This window comes from Sphaerodactylus townsendi, linkage group LG06, assembly GCF_021028975.2.
Source record: "Sphaerodactylus townsendi isolate TG3544 linkage group LG06, MPM_Stown_v2.3, whole genome shotgun sequence".
Classification (NCBI taxonomy): domain Eukaryota; kingdom Metazoa; phylum Chordata; class Lepidosauria; order Squamata; family Sphaerodactylidae; genus Sphaerodactylus; species Sphaerodactylus townsendi.
This window is the reverse complement of record NC_059430.1, coordinates 105,618,441-105,639,902: the sequence shown is the minus strand read 5'-3', so window position 1 is coordinate 105,639,902 and position 21,462 is coordinate 105,618,441. Positions and strand designations below refer to the sequence as shown.

Here is a 21,462-nt window from a genome sequence, read left to right as displayed (position 1 = left end):
ATGTTTTGTCCACTTCACAGGTTTGTGGGGGGGGGGGGGGGGAGTATTTACAAGTATCCAGCTGGAGTTCTGTTGGATTTGCAACTGCATTTGCAACTGAGACACATGCAAATATGCCTCACACCCCCTCCCTATGTTTTTGAAGCGGACAAAACATATCCCCCACCACACTGTGCCATGGAGAGAAACACATCTTGCCATGACATGGCTCTGAAGATGCTAGCCATAGAGGTGGGTGAAACATTAGGAGTAAAAACTACCGGACCACAGTCTGGAAAACCCACAACAGCCACTTCAAAATATCACTCAAGTAAGTGGGGATCCAACCCGATGCAGATGACCCATAGACGGGTTCCACACAGCAGTACAAAGTGGTGCTTGCACCATCCAGGAAAAATGCTAGTTGCCTCCAGTTAGCCTATCCAATGCAATTTACAGAATGGACCACAATTCGGAGACAAAACCTACAGTTGGCATGCAGGAATACAATTCCCAGATTCAGCCCTTAGAACCCAAGCCGAGGAGGCTAAGAACCCCTCCCCCCCACCAGAAAACCTCGTGGCGCTGGCCAGTCAGAGGAGACACCCACTGGTCGGTTTTTATCCCAACCTTCCTCTCTGGACTACAGCCCCTCCCAAATTTTCCCACTTCCCTGCTCCACGTTTATGCCAACGCAGTATGTCCCCACCCCTTTCGGTTGCTGAGCCCCACTTACCCGTACTGTTCTGCCCTGTTTTTGTCTTTGCACCTGCTCTGATAGGCTTTTTGATGGGCAGTGGCGGAGGGATCTCCTCGCTGCTTGAGCTGCACAAACCAGGCCGTGAGGGGATAAGGACAGCCTCGTAGGTCTTGTTGCTGATGTCCGTGCCCATGGAGCTCCGCCAGTTGTGAGTGAAGAGCGCAGGCTGCCCTGTGGTTGGGGATGGTGAGGACCCAAAAGACCATTGCAGCGGGCTCACCTGGGAGAGGAGACAACAAACCTCTTTCCAAACCTGCTCATTACCCATCACAGTCCTCTCTTGCTTGTGTTTCAGCCAGGTCTGCTCCTTCTTTAACCTATTCCCCAAAGAACCTGGTCTAAACCATAAGAGCATCTTGGTGCTTGGCAGCTCCAAGATAGGGCCTAGAGATCCCTCAGGAGTGCAGCGATCAGTTTCCTGAAATAAATGGCAGCGTCAGAGGCCAAGCTCCAGGAGATAGGTGTCAAACTCAGGCCCTCCAGATGTTCATGGACTACAATTCCCAGCAGCTCCTGCTAGCATGGCCAATTGGCCCTGCTGGCATGGGCTGATGGGAATCGTAGTCCATGAACACCTGGAGGGCCTGAGTTTGACACCTATGCTCTAGCACAGTGGTTCCCAAACTTATTTGGCCTACCGCCCCCTTTCCAGAAAAAATATTACTTAGTGCCCCCTGGCAATTAATTTTTTTAAAATTTTAATAGCAATTAAACAGAAAGATATATGTATTAATGTTTCTACCTGTGGCCATCACGGCCCCCCTGGATCGCTGCAGCACCCACCAGGGGGCAGTGGCGCCCACTTTGGGAATCACTGCTCTAGCATAACACACCCATGTACGGCTCCCTTCCCTGAAGATACCAATTCTTAACCTACCCCCAACTCTGCCAGAATTTTCCAAGCCTGAATTGGCAGCTCTAGAGCTTGGCACACTATAACTCACTGTGCAAAATAAAGGTAGGTAAGAGAATGCCGCACCTCACTCCCCTTGGTAATAACCACCTGAGTGATTTGTTTTTATGAAGTTACTGGATTGGTGGAGCTTGAAGCTTTAGTTATTTCTATTTGATTGAAAACATTTCTAAGCTGCCTTTCTACCCAAGGTGGTGACATCATTAAAGGTCCCCTTGATGAGAATCCCGCCCCCCCATAATTCAGATACTGCTACAGACCCCCAAGGATCTGTGAAAAAGAAGAGGTAATATGTCTGGCAGGAAACAGAAGGGCCAGTGAATCGAGAAAGAGGGAATATCTGAGGAAAAGCTGAGGAGAAAGAAAGAGTAAAACCATTAAACAGGCCATGCTAGGTGGAACCAGGATGCAAAGTAAAAGAAGGGGGCTGAACGTAGGACCCTGTTGAAGGCCTCCGGGCAGGTTCTTCCTTCTGCAAGGCTCAGCACTCTGGGAGATGGACTGGTTTTTCAAACCCAAGCCCTCTTGTGATTAGGGCAGCCAGCAGAAAGCAGCAGTAACGCAGGATGCAGAGAAAAGAACTTGGGACCGGCATGGCCTGGAGGCATAACTGCAACATGCTAAGGCCACCTGGGAACCTCCAGGTGATGAGCACCTTCTCATCTAGCTCATCTTCACTGTCGTAGGAGAACTCCTGAGGGGCTTCCCAGTCATACTCCACATGCATCTGGAGAGGTAGCTTCCCTTCTTGCGCCTGTACCAGCTGAAACAACAACAACAAAGAGGGAAATGTTGTGGTCAGCTTGCCATCTGCTCAAGCACCTTGTAGGGAGGCTCCAGATTGCATCCTGTTTGCTGGTCACAAACAGGGAGCCAGTTTTTCAAAGACATATATGACTGTGGACCTGTTAGTGGCTGTACAAACAGGTTGATTCCTGATAATCCTTCACACCAGTGCAGCACAAACAATTGGCTTTACCTGTATTTATGACTGAAATTTTCTCTGCAGGGCCAAAGGGCTTTTTTAGGAATTATTTAAACAACCGGTATAGTGGAAACACAAAGGTACTACCATTCTACTGCCATGTTCTGAATCTCCTGATTTCATTAAAAACAACAGTCTGTAGTCCTTTTCTTTTCAAAGGGAAAAGGTGCAGTGAACAGCATTTGAGGGATGATAAACATTCAGCCCAAAACCTTGTTTAAAAGGAAGGCTTTACCTAACATTAAAATTTCATGAGACGCTGCACCAGCTGAATATAATCATGGAGGAAAGGTGTTCCAAAATGGAGGTGCTATAACAGAAGAAGCCCCATCTCTTGTGGCTACTTTGCCAAGGTTCAATTAAAACATGATGCTAGTGAGGCAAAATAAATGACTTCCTCCTGCAACTCTGAATGGGCCAGTCTGGATTGCCATTATCTATGGTTTTGCGAAATTCATGAGGCAAGAAAGTCAGCCCTTGGGAACCCTTTTTTCCTTCACCTACCAGATCTTCACATTCTGCATTCTTGCATTTTCTTGCCACATCCAGAGAAGTCTCACCGGCTGCATTCACTAGATGGGGAGGAAGGAGCACAGAGAACATGAAGAAAGTATGACAAGTACATTTAATATCTCTTTCATGGCTTCAGTGTTCTAACTCCCCCATGTAACATTATTTTATCGCTCCCTACCATGATCCTGTAAAGAAGGCCACTACCATTGCCTCAGATTGCAGATGCCGAAATTCAGACTACTGAGGCACGATTTTAATTATTATTTATTATATTAATATCCCGCCCACCCTCCACTGTTCTCTTTTTTCCAGTAAGCCACACGAATGATGCTCGAGGAGACCTTGAGCAAAAATATTGATTTACTTCCCTTATACCACGGGGCAATAATGTAGTGCCCATGGGCAGCACAGTACCCATCAACACCTTTCTTGGCACCCACCAAGTGTTTTAGAAAGTGGGTAGCGCAAAGTGAGACTGTTGCTTACAAAAGCTTCTGATTCACTATTGAAGAGCTGACTGGCTCTACGGATAAAAATAACACCGTTTCAGTGGCAGATGCCCCCACAGTGTTTATTTTATTCTCTTCCACTTCTCCCTTTCAGTGTATTTTGATTACCCCTTTTCTCTCCTGTACTTGGCCTTCCTCTGTGTGGTTCTGTCTCCTGTGGCAGGTATTTTTCAATTAGTACCGTTTCCTGAGGCAGACAATTTTTTGGGCTCATTTCCCAGTGTCAGAATTGCAAAGCTGTCCACAAGCTCAGCTCTTGAAGCCTAGGTCGAGTATGTGTGACTGGCCCAAGGTCACCCAACTTCCATTTCAAAGAAGGGGATTCGAACCGCTCTAACCACTACACTACACTACACTGGCTTTCAAGATCTTTCCAAATGCTCAGGAGCAGCAGTGGCGTAGGAGGTTAAGAGCTCGTGTATCTAATCTAGAGGAACCGGATTTGATTCCCCGCTCTGCCGCCTGAGCTGTGGAGGTTTATGTGGGGAATTCAGATTAGCCTATGCACTCCCACACAAGCCAGCTGGGTGACCTTGGGCTAGTCACAGCTTCTTGGAGCTCTGTCAGCCCCACCTACCTCACAGGGTGTTTGTTGTGAGGGGGGAAGGGCAAGGAGATTGTCAGCCCCTTTGAGTCTCCTGCAGGAGAGAAAGGGGGGATATAAATCCAAACTCTTCTTCTTCTCTTCTTTGACCAAGATGACACCTGAGAAAATCCTCTGCAACTAAGTGCTATTGCAACCTTGCCTATTTCTGGGAATTTGGAACAAAGAATAGAGGCCTCTCTGTTTCACCACCCCAATACAAGGTCAAAATGGAAAGCCAGTGCAGCACAGCAGTTAATGTGACTACAAATCTGGGAAAACTGATTCAAATCTCCACTCTGCTCTGATACTTGGGTCAGTCCCTCACCTCTGATATCCCTTTCCTCACTGAATTCTTGGTAGAATGTGAAGAGAAAAGGAAAACGATGTATAGTAGCATGGTGTAGTGGTTAAGTGCAGGTGGATTCTAATCTGGAGAACTGGGTTTGATTCCCCACTCCTCCACCTGAGTGAACCAGATGTGTTTCTGCACTCCTACATTCCTGATGGGTGACCTTGGGCTGGTCACAGTTCTCTCTGAGCTCTCTCAGTCCTACCTACCTCAAAAGGTGTCTGTTGTGGGGAGAGGAAGGGAAAGGAGCTTGTAAGCCACCTTGAGTCTCCTTACAGGACAGAAAGGTGGGGTATAAATCCAAACTCCTCTTCTTCTATGTAGGAAAGATAGGATAAAACAGATGGCCCCCGTGGCTGGTGGTAAGTTTCCCTACGCCCCTAAGGAAAACACAGATCAGAGCCCCCTTTCAGCTCCCCTATGCAGATGAATGGTCGGGGAGTGTCCTTCTGATGGAAGGGAATCAGGCCCTGGCTACTCCTCTAAAGGACGGGCAGAAAAGAACCAAAATGCCCTAAAGTCCCCCAGGGAATCTTGAGCTCTGGTTGGCTGAAATTTATTCCCCACAAATTGCATCCATGAAAATCATGGATTTTCTATGAAAATCATCCAGAAGGTTCAAAGTAGGAACTCTACTGGGAATTCACGCTGTGCTTCCTACAGATGGGCATAGCAGAGACCTGCTCAAAAAGGCACACTACCTGCAGTTATAGAGGCCTTCCCTTTTAGCAGCAGTTTGAGGCAGTCAGGTTGATTGTACTGGGCCCCATAATGCAGCGCTGTGTTCCCATCAGGGGTGGGTCTGTCCAGATTCCCCCTAGGCACAGAAAACAAAGCAAAGTTTTTTAAAAATCAGAAAAATCCAGATATCATTTTAAAAAGAAGCCCAAGTTTCTAGCCGTCATGGCTGTAAATGGAGAACATCTATCCATCTATCCATCATCCATCCATCATCCATCCATCATCCATCCATCCATCCATCCATCCATCCATCCATCCATCCATCCATCCATCCATCCATCCATCCATCCATCCATCCATCCATCCATCCATCCATCCATCCATCCATCCATCCATCCATCCATCCGTCTTATATACCGCCCAACCCCTGAAGGGCTCTTTTGGCCCCTTCCCTTAGCCCTTTCTTTTGGCCCCTTCCCTTAGCCCTTTCCTTCCCTTGAAATAATGTAAACAAAATTAGCATATGTAAGAATGCAATGTTTTCATAAAATAAATGGACTAAGCGTTCTGGCTTCAAGGCTACATGGGTTTGGTATGTGGGTTTGGTATGAGCTCTGGCTTAGTGGCAGCAAGGCCCTGGTTGAGTCCCAGATTCAATCCCCAGCAGCTCTACTTAAAAGGTGGCTGACCCTGGAAAAGACCTTGGAGTCACTGCTAGTCCACAGTAGACAATTTTGGTCTACAAGGGTCAGCTCCATCCAAGACGGATTCATCAGGGGGACAAAAGAAAGCGTAGCTCACTCATCCCTCCTAGCTGCATCTTACCCATTCTGGATAATGAAATCCACTAGTGGAAGGGAGGACTTCCTGGCACAGCGAACAGCCAGATGCAGGGGCAGTTCACCTTGCTCCTATCACAAGGGAAGAAAAGGGAACAGTGTGCAAAATGTTCTGTGCTGGAGTCCCACTAAGATGAATTCAGTCAGATCAAGAGCGGGGAAAGTCACACATATAATGGACATACAGTGTGCGTTACACAGCTGGGTGTCCACAAGGACTTTCCTCTTAGGACAGACCCATCACCATCAAAGACCCAAGAGGATCTCTAGCCAGACTACAGTCTTGGTAGGTTTGCCATTTGCCCACTTGTGGTGGGTAAAACCCAATCCCCTGTCCTCAAGAAACTGAGGGGAAAAATGGCCAGAAAATGGCCTCTATAGTGGCGCTCGAGGAATTTCCCCATGTCTCGATGTTCTTTACCTTAGAGGTTAGGAGAAAGCCCTAGGGTGTTACCTGGAAGTGATGCTACAACCTCCGCAAATGCCACCCTCTCCAGACACTGCCCTAAAAATCTCCCAGCATTTGCCTAGGCAATTGGGGCAAATTCTTGACACCGTACTAGCTCCAAGTCTGCTTTTTGACCCCCACTTCCCCTGTGACATACTCTGCAAGAAACCTACCTCGCTGTCTCATACGTCAGCATGTGTTTATTTCTTAAAATATTCACCTTCCTGGGAACCGTGGCTTTTAGTTTTAAGAAACACAGGTTCACAGTCCTCATGGTTGCATGGGGAAAAGGAATGACTATATGACCCTACATGGAGCTCAAGAATTGCTGGGACAACTCCACTAGTCGCATGAAAAGGTAACACCACACATTATGCATTCCACACACCACTCATTGCAAGGCCCATTTCGTTGCCCTCACCTGGCATTCGGGGCTGGCGAGACGTTTGGTTAGATCATGACCCTCAGCAAAGGCCTGGAGCAATGCCAAGAGATCCCCGCTGCGGATCGCGTCCCGGAGCCGGTAAGGCTCCTCCTTGCCAGCTTTGTGAACGTACTTGCGCTCCATATACTTTGCCATGATGAATTCCTTCCGGGCATTCCTAGGTGAAGAAAAAAAGGATGCCGCTCTTGCTCTGAAGGGTCTTGCAAGCTGGAGCAGGTTGCCTATCCATCCAGGGCAATTTAACACACACACGCACACACACAGCCTTCAAGGAGCTCCTGGCAATATGCACACTTCTCCATTTCCTCTTGGGTCCTGATAACAATCCTGTGAGGTAGGTGAGGCTCAGAGGTAGTGACTGGCCCAAGATCCCCCAGCAAGCTTCACAGCAAAGTGGGGACTCGAACCTAGCTCTTTCAGACCCTAGACTGACATGCAAACCTTGGAGCTATTAGCAATCAAAGGCAACATTAGGCCTGCAGCTGAATCCTAGAGTTGTACGGGGTTAGAGGTCGGGGAACATCTCAGTCCTGAGCCCATTCCATTCTTCCCTTTCATACACCACACTAGCACTGACAACATGTGTGTGTGTGTGGAGGGGGGGGGGAGAGTTATGAGAGAAACCCTAAAACTTATTAAGGCTCAAGAGAGCCACCTAGAGTGTCTAGGATCTTGGACCCCTGGAGGTCTTCATTACAATGACCCATTCATTTGCATTTCATATTGGACCATCCTGGCAGGTTTAATCCCTTTTGGACACAGGGAAATACAGTTTGGCCCTGATCAATTGTCAAGGAGGTTTGGAGCCATTACCAAATGCTTGATGGAGACGGGCCGTGGTGGGATTCAGCAGGTTTGTACCACTTCGGCAGAACCGGTTGTTAAAATGGTGCTTGTAAGCAACCAGTTGTTAAATTATTTGAATCCCATCACCGGAACCGGTTGTTAAATTAGCTGAATCCCTCCACTGGAGATGGGCCTATATTCTATACAATTCTGATGGGTAATAGTGGCCTCTGACATCAGAGAAGGGGATTTGCTTGAGACAGGAGAAATCATCTCGTCACTCTTAGGAAGGAGGCTGAGAATTCTAAATGTCTAGATGTTTATGGTTTAAGTGGAACTGGACCTAAACCGGCTTCTTTTCTAAGAGTGACGATTTCTCCAATCCTGGGCACTGGGTACAAAGTATTAGTGGTAAAACTGGGTCTGGGGTTTCCTTTGGAGCTGTCCTACCTGGCAGGAACAGCCTTGCAATGGATAGATAGGAGTTAACAACCCTTCAACTTCTTTTTACTGCAAAAATCTCTGCACATGTTCTGGGGAACTGCTACAGCTTAGGTAATATGTGTTTAGGTTAGCTAGTTCCACAGTGCTGCTTTTCATTTGAACTTTCCTGTGCCTTTGCAGCTGTGTGACTTTCAAGGGTCTCAACCTTGTCACTTTGTTATTGTTCTAATATTGCACTGGAAGGGAACCTTCTCACTGGGTCAGTCTAGATCAGGGGTCTGCAACCTGCGGCCAATTGGCCATGCTGGCAGGGGGTTGATGGGAATTGTAGTCCATGAACATCTGGAGAGCCTCAGGTTGGAGATCCCTGGTCGAGATGTTCTCAGGGGGTACTGAGTGGTAGCAAGTATATCTTCCAGAGAAGCCTTTGTCTAAGGGAGTTTCCCAGGAAGTGAGGACACACTTTCCCCATTGTAACAGAACTTCACTTCCATCCCAACTAGACCCTTTCCATGCTCTCTTCTTGCACAATCCACAGGTTTTACTTACATATCACTGCTCGAGGAGGGTTTCGGGCTGCCTTGTGCCAGCAAGGTGGCCTCCATAACTTCATTAAACTTAGCATTTCCAATGCTGATTGCCAGCTGTACAAAAGAAGGCAGGAGAAAAGTGTGACTAGAGGGGAAACCAGCCCCCCATAAAGAGGTCAAGAAAATGAATAGATCGAGGGGATTTTTCCATGGGTAACAATTCAGTCCAAGGTAAAATAAAATAGGATGTCCCTGCATATGGCACTGCCTTTGCTAACGAGATAGCGTTGACCTACAACTGCCTTATCAGTGACAGGCAAAAGGCACCCTGCCATTCAACTGGCTTTAGCCACATCAGTTCCTATCAGTACCAACTAGGAGTAAGTTGGAGGCAGATTCCTGGAAAACAGCATGCATCTTATAAGCCGCTAGGTCGGCCAACCTATGGCGCTCCAGATGTTCATGGACTACAATTCCCATCAGTCCCTGCCAGAGTGGCCAATTGGCTGGTGGGAATTGTAGTCCATGAACATCTGGAGTGCCATAGGTTGGCCACCCCTGCGCTAGGGTCATCCAGCTGTCCAATCTCCAGCCATGAGATAGTGTGTTCATGAATATGTGAAGCTGCTTTGGACCAAGTCAGATTATTGACCCAACCTCTTCAGTACCATTTCCTCCGACTTAAAGGAAAGATCTTGGAGAACAGATGACCTCTCTCCACTGGAGATGCCAGGAATTGAACCCCTGTGCAAAGCACATGCTCTGCTTTTGAGCCAAATTCCATCTGTCAGGCTGTCCTCTACAAAAAGGACACCCACAGAAGAAAAGTGAGAGTCAGCACAGTGCAGCGGTCAACAGCAGCAGACTCTAATGTGGAGAACCAGGTTCAATTTCCCACTCCTTCGCATGAAGCCTGCTGGGTGACCTTGGACCAGTCACAGTTCTCTTAGAACTCTCTCAGGCCCCTTCTGCACATGCAGAATAATGCACATTCAACCCACTTTCACAATTGTTTGCAAGTGGATTTTGCTATTCTGCACAGTGAAATCCAGCTGCAAAGTGCATTGAAAGTGGTTTGAAAGTGCATTATTTAGCGAGTGCGGAAGGGTCCTTAGTCCACAATGAGGGAGGCAATGGCAAACCACGTTTGAACATCTCCTGCCTTCAAAACTCTATGGGGTCCCCATCAGTCAGCTGTGACTTGATGGAACTAACCAGAGGGGGGCCAAATGGCGCCCGGAGGCAGAACCCCCTCTGGGCCCCCCCCCCCCCCCCGCATGCAGAGCCCCGCTTACTTGCAAGCAAGCGTGGCTTGCTCTTGAGTGAGCGTGGCTTATTTGCGAGTTGGGCTACAGCCCCTCTTCGCTGCCTAGAAGCCGTTCTAGGCAGGGAGGAGGAGCTGAGCAGCCCTTCTTCGCTGCTTAGAAGCTGGGGCACGAGTCTCCTGTGTGCCCCGAATTCTGGGCAGAGAGGAGGAGCCGTGGTAGGGGCTCCCAGGGAAGGCAGAACTATGAGACCTGGTGGCCTGCTTAGCTTTGCACCTCCGGCCAGAGGAAAGAAGCTGAGCTGGCTGACGAGGCTCCTAGTCCTTCTCTCCACAGCCGGGGAAGGCAGGACTGGGAGCTCCATCGGTGGGTCTGTTTGGTCACGTGGGGGGGCCATCCGGCATTCCCCATGTGACCAAAAGGGCACCCCATGTCCCTTGGGCCGTATGCCACTGGCTCAAACACATAATTTGTGTGCCACTTTTAAAAATTATGTGCATTAACAACCAAAAAAGATATCACACCGCAATCAAAATAACTGTGAAACTAGGATAAGAATTGAATCTCACCCACAGCAAATACTATTCCTATAAAAGGCAATGTAATAAGAATTGACATTAAACCCAGAGTAAAAATTTTTACAACTATTCCTGCCCATGACATTCCAGGAATTGAGTTGCATAAACCTATCAGAACCTTGAAAATCTGGCAAGGTAATTTGAAACTTCATGAATCAGGAGAGACTCTAGCAAGGGAAGATAGTCCTCAACAAAAGCCACAGCCTCCTTTGTATCAAATCAAATCAAATAAACATGAAACTCTTATTAGAATTGAAACATTATGACTGAATGAGAAGGACCATGCAACATTATTTCATGCTGGATTGTATTCAAAGATGAGCAACTCATAATTTTTTCATATTATTCATAAGTCGGACATAATTTTTCTGCAAGAAGGTGATTTAGGAGTCTCCAATTTTGCCTCAAATGCATTTCCAGCTGGTTTTGTAATAAAAAAGGTCATGCTTCAGTAAATTTAGGTATTTTGATATCTTCAGAAACTACAGTAGAAATTACTTGTTTAATTTTTTCCCTTCCTTTGCCATGGCAGCTCATATAAGAAGAAGAAATTAGATTTATACCCCGCCTTTCTTTCCTGTAAGGAGTCTCAAACCAGCTTATAAATTCCTTCCCTCCTTCTCCCCACAACAGAAACCTTTTGAGATAGGTGGGGCTGGGAGAGTTCAGAGACAACTGTGACTAGCCCAAGGTCACCCAGCAGGTTTCATGTATAGGAGCAGGGAAACAAATCCAGTTCACCAGATAAGAGTCCTCCACTCATGAAGACGAGTGGGGGAATCAAACCCGGTTCTCCAGATTAGAGTCCACTGCTCTTAATCACTACACCACACTGGCTCTCTTATCTGATAATAAAACTTGCAACTAATACTTGTTTGATACTAAATGTTTATAATCCTCCAGGTAGGACAAGACAAGAGACAAAGGAAATTTGGTTAGACCTCTCAGATTATGGCTCTGGGGCTACTGTAAACTATTCAGATAACAAAAAGGGAATCTGAACGCCAGATTGGATGCCTCGAATTATGCTCTTCAGAAATATAGACTTTGGAATGATCACCCACTAAATCCTGCAATACTGCCTTTCCTGAATGAACCAAATCCGAAGATTCAAAGATAAATTATCTACACATATAAAAGACAAGGCATATTGGCAACAACTCAACAGTTTTCTAGAGCCTGTTGCATTTTGTTGCACAACGGGCTTTATTGCTAATATGGGAATATTTCTTGAAAATTTCTTCCCCACTCTAGACTTGTTTGTCGTTAATGATTACACCTGTCTAGATGAGACTGCGGGACACACTTATATTTCTGCGTCAGTTAATAGTGTAATTGATTTTATTTTGTCTTGTCAACTTATTTGGGTGGTCGTTCAATTTTCAGTGGGAGATTGGCTGGTGTCCAAGAATGGAGATATGAGACTAAGATGGGAGAAGCCAAAAAATAGGGTGCCAGAAAAAAATGATTCACTTTTTCAGAGGTTATTTGTGAAGGCTATGCAACATCATATCCTCCATCAAATGATCATATTACAGCCCTAAAATGGGAACACCACATTGATGCTTTATTTGCAACACTGCTACTTGATCAGTTAGTCTTCTACCATTGCAGCAAGGTTACCAGAGTTGAGACTGGCCTCCGATCTCAAAAACCCATACAGAGAAATTAATTACTAAGCTAAAAATTAGCAAAGCTCCAAGAGGCAATTATATACCTGCTGAACTCTTAATGGTTTTTTAAAGAGAGATGGATGGCCTTACTTGGCGATTTATTCACTTTGATAAATTTCATCAGGAGAAATCGGAGAAAATCTATCAACATTCCCATCTACAAAAGTGACCCCCAAGGATGATCCCAGTAATTATAGACCCATAAATCTATTGTTCATTATGGGAAGCTTTATGCATTATATCTACTCGGGCTTCTGCCATGGATAAGAAATCAACACACAACTGCAGAGGGAATACCGTCCCACCCCAAGAAAATCCTCACCAGTAATTCCGAAGTGGTGAGCACATCTAAGGTCAGGGACTGGATGCGGGAATAGTGAACCCCCAGCTCGCGGTGGATTCCCGAGCACTCTATACATGTAAGGATGCCCAGGTTGGTGGAAAGCCAGGTGGGATCTGCAAGAAAGTATCTGCACTCAGTGGTGCTGTGCGAGTGACATCTCTTTCCCTTTTCAGCTCACCCGCAAGCAGATGGACACTTTGTGCTACAGCCTTGAGGGGTCAAATAGATTTCTACAAGGAAGAGAGGGCTGATTAACATGTTACAAAGTTTACAATGACTTTAGATGAAGGGAATTAAGGCTGTACGATGATGAAACAAAGGAGAGTGCCTTTATAAAGTGGAGTACAGTCTGTTTCACCGTTTATTTCATGCATTAACTTGCTCTTACCACATTACTTTCCACTTTTGAAATTCCATTCTTTTTTGCATTGTTTATGAGAGATCACGTCTCATATTTTTTTCCTTTTCTTTACACTGTTTCTAATTTTGGTTTTCCATGAATATTCATTTACCCTAATTTTGGTGATCCTAATTCTATTTCATTGGATGTTGGATATCTCAGGTCATTGGATTGCATACCCTTACACAGTGTAACCTGCCTGGAGTCTCATGGAAAAAGACCCAATTCTTGTTAGACCCAGTTCTGGGATTTCTAGGAGCTACTATGTGCCCACTGGGAAAAGTATGTATACTAAATTCTGAAAAGTTCCAAGCATGTGTTCCAAGTTCCTGTCTTATCAAAAGTCCTCAAGATAGCCACAAAGACTTTTAAAGTGTGAATTGCCCTTGACCTATGATTCAACTGGGCAGCATGCTAGTCCTATCTGAAAACAAAGGATACTTCCTAACCTAGGCCCCTTCCGCACATGCAGAATAATGCACATTCAAGCCACTTTCACAACTGTTTGCAAGTGGATTTTGCTATTCTGCACAGCTGCAAAGTGCATTGAAAGTGGTTTGAAAGTGCATTATTCTGCAGGTCCGGAAGGGGCCCTAGTGTTTTTTTTAAATGCGAACTGGTTTGAGATGGAGGCAAGCTGGCTATTTCCCTCGCAGTGATGGCAAACCCCAATACTTGGCCCCATTCCCCCACCATTAATGACTTGAAGAGCAGGAGAAGCAATGCAGGGGCAATCAACGGGAAAATTCCTAGAGATCGTAGAATTTCCTAAGTGGCATTGCTTCGACACGGAGGACTGGAGACTGTGATGTCACTTCCTGGTAATGCTCTACAAATGCCTATTGTCTCTATGGTGGTTTCTGTACATTCGGGGGAATTTAGCCTTACAGAGGATGAGACATCACATCCCCTGAAACTCTGTCCTTCCCAGGCACCACCTTCAAAAGCTCCTGGTATTTGCCTGTAAAGGGCTGTAAACCCTAAAACAGAGAAGGGGAAAGAAAGCACACTGACAGTCAGCGCTGAACAGTGGCTCAAAATAGTGTCCCATTAGTCAAGTGAACTTAGACTGCAAATGCAAAACCTGTCAAAATGTCATGACTTCCTATAAGTTGACAATACAATTCAGGAATCGTGCTAACAATTCCATACAACAGTTAAGAGCATCCAGCATGTCTGGATCTACCTGGGGCTCCGCAGTCACAACATTGCCTGTTTCCCGGCATGTTCTTCACCTCCATGATAACAAACTTGGTGAGTTCTTGCAAGCCACTATCCACTAGGCCCCCAGCTGAAGACATGCAGCCTCCTGGATCCACTTTGAAAGCATTGCTGAGAGCTTCGTCCTTGCTGTTTTGGAGCACAGAAACCCATCTGGGAAAGACAAGAGAATACCAGTCAGGGATCCAAGCAATAAAGGTAGGATGTAGGCAGGAAGAAACTGAACTTCAGGGAAGGGAAATGTGGATTTCAGTGACATCATGGGATGGCTGCACTAACACCTATATGACGTCAGTCTCAGTCTTCACCAATGACCATTCACATGATAGGTTTACCCTTGGAAATGTTCATTAAGAGGCTTTATAGACTGATAACAGCAAGTAAAATGTCAACCTGGGCTCTAGGAGTCTCAGGGCTTCAATACCCATTCTGCCCACAGATGACAGGGTGACCTTGGATTAGTCACACTCTCTTGGTTCCCTCACAGGGTGTTGTATGGATAAAATGGAGGAGAAACAACCATAGATACCACCCTCAGCATCCTTGGAAGAAAGGTGGGGCAAGAACACAAGAAAGTCACATATAACAACAACGACAAATGTTGTAAATAACAAATGAGCATATACATGAGGCACTCCTGTTCATCCTCAGCTTGGAAGCGATAAGTCCGGTTATCTAAAAGAAGAAGAGAGATAGATCATCTACAATACCATCAAAACAAGATAGCTCGACATGTACTTCTTGAAGAAATAGGTGTCTACAATTCTGACCAATCCATAAGCCTCAGAATTTTGCATTTCAACAGCTTCCGGTCTACTCTCAAACTCCTTGTCCAAAGTTTCAAAGCAATAACAGGCACTGTGGCAGTCCAGTACTTACGTGTCACAAGGTCAAAGGATTTTTTATCTTCCAGATGAGGCCTCACTTGGCAGGTCAACAGGTTCAGCTTGACAGGAGGCCGGTTTATCTGGAAGACAACAAAAAGGGGGAAAGAATTCTGTAAAAGCTACATGTCAGCCAGAGATTAGCTTCAAGGTAAAAAGCAAGATAATTTTCCTTTGGGGCGGGGGGGGGGACCAATAACCAGAGATTAATTAAATAAGATGCTTTAATTTAGACACGAACTTTATTCCATTTCATCGAGGGGCCAGGTCCTTCCCTGTCTGGGAAAAATTTCCAAAAACCTGCAAAATAGAAACTGAGGATGCAAAAGCAGGAACTCTGCTTTGTTATCCTAACCAATAAATGGCTATGTGATGGAACGCCACAAAGACAAAGCTTCCACCAACTGGTGAGCAAGAGTCCCACCCAGTAAAGCCTGTTGCAGGGGGAAATGCTTCCTCCTTCCCCCTTTGCTAGGGCCCACTGCATCTCCCCCGCAATGGGCTTTGCTGCTAGTTAGTACCACAAAAGGAACGTGCTTTTAAAGAAACTTATTGTCTCCTAGGGGTCCACAGGGCTTCTTGATTCTTACAGGGGAGCCACCGTTGGCAGAACTTTGAATTGGGCAGGTGATGCTCCAATCTACCAGATGGCACTTTCAGTCCTTAGAACCTCGTGCAAAGCGCGGCTGCTCAGAATTTTGCATTTCCTAGGCCAACAGAAGTACACGATCATTCAGTTGCAAGCCGCTCTGCAGGAGAGGGAAGGGGAGAAAGCAAGGCCTTTTCCTTTCTCCTGCCCTTAACGATTTGTATTTCTCAGCCATACTGTGGCCTTTAAAGAAAAGAGCAGCAAAGAGATCAAGGATATCAATAAAACATTTTCTTTAATTATTCAGGCAGCCAGAAACCAATCCCTGCCTGTCATCCCTACACAGGAGTTTCCAAGCTTTTCCCCCTAAGCCTTTTTAAAGAGAAAAAATAAATGGGAACGCCTTTGAATACTGCAACGGAGTCGGAGAACCTCAGGCTTTGACCGTCTGCCAAGCTGCCCGAGTCCAGTCTGGACTCCAGAGCTCATTCCCATCCTTCACCTGGCCTAGGTGAACGAGGGCTCGTTCCCACAGCATCCACAAGAGAACAAAGGAATTGGCGAGCTCATATTCAGATTCTGGGAGTTCAAATGAACAGGAGAAGGGGGATCTATCCAAGCTCCCTGCCAAAAACAAGCCCAGTCAAGAGCCGGCTTTAGCAAAATCACAGAAAATTAGAGGGGAAAAGTGAGGAAGAGGGAATCATCAATATGTGGGATAATCCATGACTGAAACTGGTAGGATGTAGGTAAGCCCTATGCCACATCCATGTGTGCCAGGAGCCCAACAACCAGGCACAGATCCTCCCAATGTGTGTATTTCACATGTATGTTACATGCACACTTTCAGTATGTGTACAAATCAACAACAGGATTTTTCTAGGGTTGCCAGCCTCCAGGTAAGGACTGGAGTTCTCCTGGAATTATAGCTGACCTCTAGATTACAGAGATCTGCTCCCCCAAAGGTTTGGAGTGTGGCCTCTCTGGCATCACTGAGCTCCCTCCTCTCCCCGGACTCCAACACCCTCAAGTTTCCAGGTATTTCTCAAGCTAGATTGATGACCTTAGGGAACCATTCAAGACAGACCAAAGGCCATGCTTCTTCACATGTTGCATAACTAACTTGTGGAACTCCTTGTCTCAGGATATATTATTGAGTGCCAGCTTATACAACTTTAAAGGGAGTCTAAAGAAACTCATGGAGGATGGGATCCATAACTGGTTATTATCCACAAAAGCTATACAGAGCCTCATGTTCTGAGCTAGTCTACCTCTGATAGTACAGGGCAACATCAATGGGAGGTGTTAGCTCCTGTGCCACTGCATAGTCCAACAGTGTAGGGAAATAGGGTACTGGACTACCATTGGTCTGAGCAGGGCTCTGAAGAATTTCCTGAAGAATTTCCAAGTCAGTTAGTGTAGGGTCTCAGGTCTTTAGTCAATAAACAGACTCTGGTTTGGTTGTGGTGGGTTTTACAGGCTGTGTGGCCGTGGTCTGGTGGATCTTGTTCTTAACGTTTCGCCTGCATCTGTGGCTGACATCTTCAGAGGTGCATCACAGAGAGAAGTCTGTTACACACTGCGTCCAGTGAGAAGTGAGACTCTGCATTCTTGATCAGTAGCGTTTATTGAAAGGCAACGAAGCACTCAGCTTGAGAGAACCAGCTCCGCCCAACCTGGTTTTCGCTAGTCCGTTTATTCCTAAGACATCCCCCCTCTCGTTTTCCCAAAGAAAGTGTGAAAAGGGTTATTTTAGAGCTTAGGTGCCCCAAGGTCAGCGATAGGGAGAGATGAGCCACCTGGCTCATCCATCCCCGCAGGGCAACAGAGACATCCTGTCTACCCATGGGAGCAATTCACCAGGGTCAGCCTAGTTATCTACAACTATGCTAAGTCATAAAAGATCAAGAGAGAGAAAGGTCCATTACATATGGCAGGCTGGTTACATATATCTTGCAACAATTACCCTGAAGTGAAAGTACCCCTCTGTCGCCCAGATACCATCCCTATCAACATAATTTGTCGCAAAGGCAATAAGCTAGGAATGCCCCTCAATCTCCAAGTGCAGTTTCTGACAATTACAGAAATCCGCTGAGCTCTTTGTACTCCCCTCCCCTTACCAGGCAACCCTGCTTACCGTGCTGTGCGAGATGGTGAGATATCCATACTTCACACCACATTTTCTCTTCTGCCACACCTTGCGAATCCTAGGACAGCAAAAAGTTAGGTTCCCCTTTGCACCATGGATTGCCTCTGCGTCGGAGGCTACACGTCGGAGGCTACAGACTGCAATAGCCACTTCTCCCCTTATTACGTATCTGTTCTTATTATCCATGGGTAGATCATCTCTAGTTATCCTTAATCAAATGCATAAAATTGGGGAGGGGGGGGACAGTGTGTATGAGGGTATATATATACAAATATTAAAATGAATGGGTATATGCTGGGTTGGATCCAGAACAGATCTACATACACGAGAGGGGATTTTTCCCCCCATTTCCTTTTCACAGCAGCCTTTAAACTGCCCCGCTCCCCAGCAGTAGTATTGGTGGGGAAGTTGGCTTGCAACAGCCAATCAGAGATGTGAGAAAGTGGTGCTTCACATGTGAAACTGCCACTGCTCACGGGAAATTTCAACAAGATTGAAACCACAGAATAGAGGAGAAACCAAGGTTATTTTAAAAAAACAGATTCTGAACACAGCGATATAGAAAGGTGTACAGCTCTTCCTAGACTATGTAACTTCAAAGATACAGGTAGAGAAAATAACATTGATAATATTGTGCTACAGTAGTTTAAAACTGTAACCTCTCGAGCATATTTAGCAGGAAGGCCACAAGCCAATTAAGACATGCCTCCCAGTCCACCCCCAAAGAAGCAGTAAACAGAATTCTGCTTTGTCAGCTCTTGGGTGAACTTCTTTATTAATGACTTTCAAAACTCAATGTGGAAATAAAAAGGGGATAACGATTTCAGATAAGCAAATAAATGAGGTCTTTCCGTGATGCTTCAGTTGGGAACCTCTGCCAAAGCTGTTAGGAAACTGTTTGGATCCCATTTTCTCTGTGAACAGACCAGTGTACTTGACTCCACTCTTGAAATAACTCTTTCGTTAACCTTAGATTAAACCAATGACTAATCAAAAGCCTTCCATGGTGCTTGGGTTGGGGGGGGGCACTGTGAGGCAATTTAGGATGTAAAGCAGCCATCCCCCATCGCTTGCCTGGTAGCCAACACAGGGGGCTATCACTTACAAAAGCTCAGATTTTAAATTTCTTTCCCAGTCCATTTTAAAAAGTGACACACAATAATCAGGAACCAAGCCCCATGTTGGTTGCTGGCCACTGGGAACAAGGGCCCGAGATCTGTCTTATATGCATATTTAAAAAGTTTCCTTGTCTGAAGTTCAAGTTTGACATCTTAATGTGTTACTTGTGATTTGGATGGGAGGAGGGATTTAGGTACAACTGAGAACCAGTGTAATATAGTAATTAGAATATCAAACTACGATCTAGGAAATCCCTCTCTTTACCATGAAGGCTTGCTGGGTTTCCACAGACCAGTAACACACAGCTAACCAACCTTACAGGGCTGTTGTGAGGATGAAATGAAGACGGGAAGAAAGCTGTAAGCCACTTGGGCTTCCCACTAGGGGAAAAGACAGGATATAAAATGGGAAAGTGGCAAATAGCTTTATAGCTGAATTTGGGTGCTGTGTGGTTTCAGGGCACAGCATGGCGGCTGTATAGCGTGTTCTAGCAGCATTCTCTCCTGGCGTTCCATGCCTGCATCTCTGAGTGGCTGGAATCTTCAGAAGGATCAGATCCTCTGAAGATGATACCAGCCACAGATCTAGCAAATCAGGAGAGAGAATGTTATAGAACACGGCTCATACAGCTCGAAACCACCTAACCCAAGTGATTATTACGGCCGTGAAAGCCTTCGACAATACATGAAAAAACAATTATTGCTAACTGACTGTTCTGGGTTTTCTGGGAGAGAAACACATCTTAGCATGACCTGCCTTTGAAGATACCAGCCATAGCTGTGGGCGAAAAGTTAAGAGCAAAACCTACCAGATCATGGCCACCCAGCCCAGAAGACCCACTACAAACGGTTGATTCTGGCCATTAAAGTCTCTAATAAACCAAAAATTGCTAATCTGATGAATTAGTTAGAACTGCTGGTCTATGCCTCACCTGGAAATGATCGGCCTTTAACTAGGGAACTGCAGTGAATATATCCCTAATTTAATGGTTCAGGTTAAATCTAAAAACATGAGCCGAACGGTTCTGATGAAATCCACTGTTTATAGTAAGATGCAATAATTGTTCCAGAGTTGTACTTCTTTGACTGCCCCACACTACCATGCACCATAGAAGTCACTTCTAGTTCTTACCCATCGCTTTTCTTGTGCAGAAATCCCGACTTCTCAGTCCCGTACTGCTTATTGCCTTGATGTTGATGGATGCTGTACCCACTACCCGAATTCTTCCTGTTAAGGTTTTCCTGAATCCAGCAACCGGATATAAAAATGGCATTAAGTTACTCCAAACACAAAGATGGTGTGATCACTTCACATCCTGCCGTTGCTCCAATCCCCTTTGGGGAGACAACTGGTCTAAGGGCCACCTTGAGAGCCAATATGGTGGTGTGCAGCCCTGGACTGGACCAGAGAAGATTCTCCCTCCACATTTCCCCTCAACCATTCACATTCTTTGGGTGATCTTGGGCCTGCTTCACACACACTCTTCTCTCTGCCAAGTCTACCTCACAGGTTGTTGTGAGGATAAAACAGGGGAGCACAGAACCCTGCATATTGTTCTGAGGTCCTCGGAGGAAGGGCAAGATGAGCGTATAACAATACAGGAAAATAAGCAAGGCTGTAGTGAAAATTTAAACTGGAATGCCCCCTGCATACAACAATGACGCTCACAGTCCAGCAGTTCCAACTGACCCCACCTTGCCCTGTGGCTGCTTCTCACATCTCTGCCCCTCAAAATAAGAGCAGACTCACTCACCCCTTTGTTCTCCAGCTGCAAAATTCCTCGGAGGGAGTCTCGGATCCGTGTGAGCTGCTTTACCTCTTCTTCCTTTGCCTGATGCAGCTGCAACAGGAAGAACAGCTAAGAATCAGAGGAGAGGGGACCTCTATTCCTGACGCAGCCTGTCACCGCACAGAAAGCCAGTCAAGTTTGAAGAACCTTGTTCAGAATTGACCATAGAGCTTTTTTTTTTTAGGTTTAGGATTTTAGGTTGCTGTGTTTTTGTCTGTCAGACTGAGCAAAAATCTGCAACTGCCTTCCGTCAAGTCAGACCCTTGGTCTATCTGGGTCTGGTGGCTCCAGTTCTCCAAGGTCTCAAGCTGAAGTCTTTCATATTATCAACCGCCCAAACGTTTTAACTGGAAATGCTGAGGACTGAACTTGGGATCTTCTGCATCCAGAACAGATGCTCTACCCACTGAGCCATGCCCCCCCCCCCCCCAAAAAAATACTGCTTTGGTTGATGTTAGATGTTTTCACAGATGCTGTTCCCTTTGGCCTTTTTCTCTCCATTTTATTTTGTTGTCTTAATGCAGTGGTGGCGAACCTTTGACACTCCAGATGTTATGGACTACAATTCCCATCAGACCCTGCCAGCATGGCCAATTGCTGGCAGGGGCTGAGTGAAGAATTGTAATCACTTAACATCTGGAGATATAAAAGTTTCGCTAAATCTGCAACACTATAATAGATCCCA

General features: G+C 45.9%; 1 protein-coding gene across 1 annotated transcript in view; it reads right to left on the bottom strand.

Moving 5' to 3' along the window:
• The window catches only part of ASAP3 (ArfGAP with SH3 domain, ankyrin repeat and PH domain 3), a 79,602-nt gene that overhangs the window by 5,431 nt on the left and 52,709 nt on the right, over positions 1–21,462 (bottom strand). Inside the window, exons 9-22 of the mRNA XM_048501822.1 lie at positions 20,742–20,828; positions 20,120–20,229; positions 17,858–17,927; positions 15,127–15,214; positions 14,874–14,922; positions 14,213–14,400; positions 12,606–12,739; positions 8,787–8,881; positions 6,984–7,164; positions 6,101–6,186; positions 5,296–5,411; positions 3,142–3,209; positions 2,308–2,415; positions 716–959 (exon numbers count right to left, since the gene is read on the bottom strand). Coding sequence (XP_048357779.1) covers positions 716–959; positions 2,308–2,415; positions 3,142–3,209; positions 5,296–5,411; positions 6,101–6,186; positions 6,984–7,164; positions 8,787–8,881; positions 12,606–12,739; positions 14,213–14,400; positions 14,874–14,922; positions 15,127–15,214; positions 17,858–17,927; positions 20,120–20,229; positions 20,742–20,828 — 1,624 coding nt within the window. The remainder of the gene's footprint in view (positions 1–715; positions 960–2,307; positions 2,416–3,141; positions 3,210–5,295; positions 5,412–6,100; positions 6,187–6,983; positions 7,165–8,786; positions 8,882–12,605; positions 12,740–14,212; positions 14,401–14,873; positions 14,923–15,126; positions 15,215–17,857; positions 17,928–20,119; positions 20,230–20,741; positions 20,829–21,462) is intronic.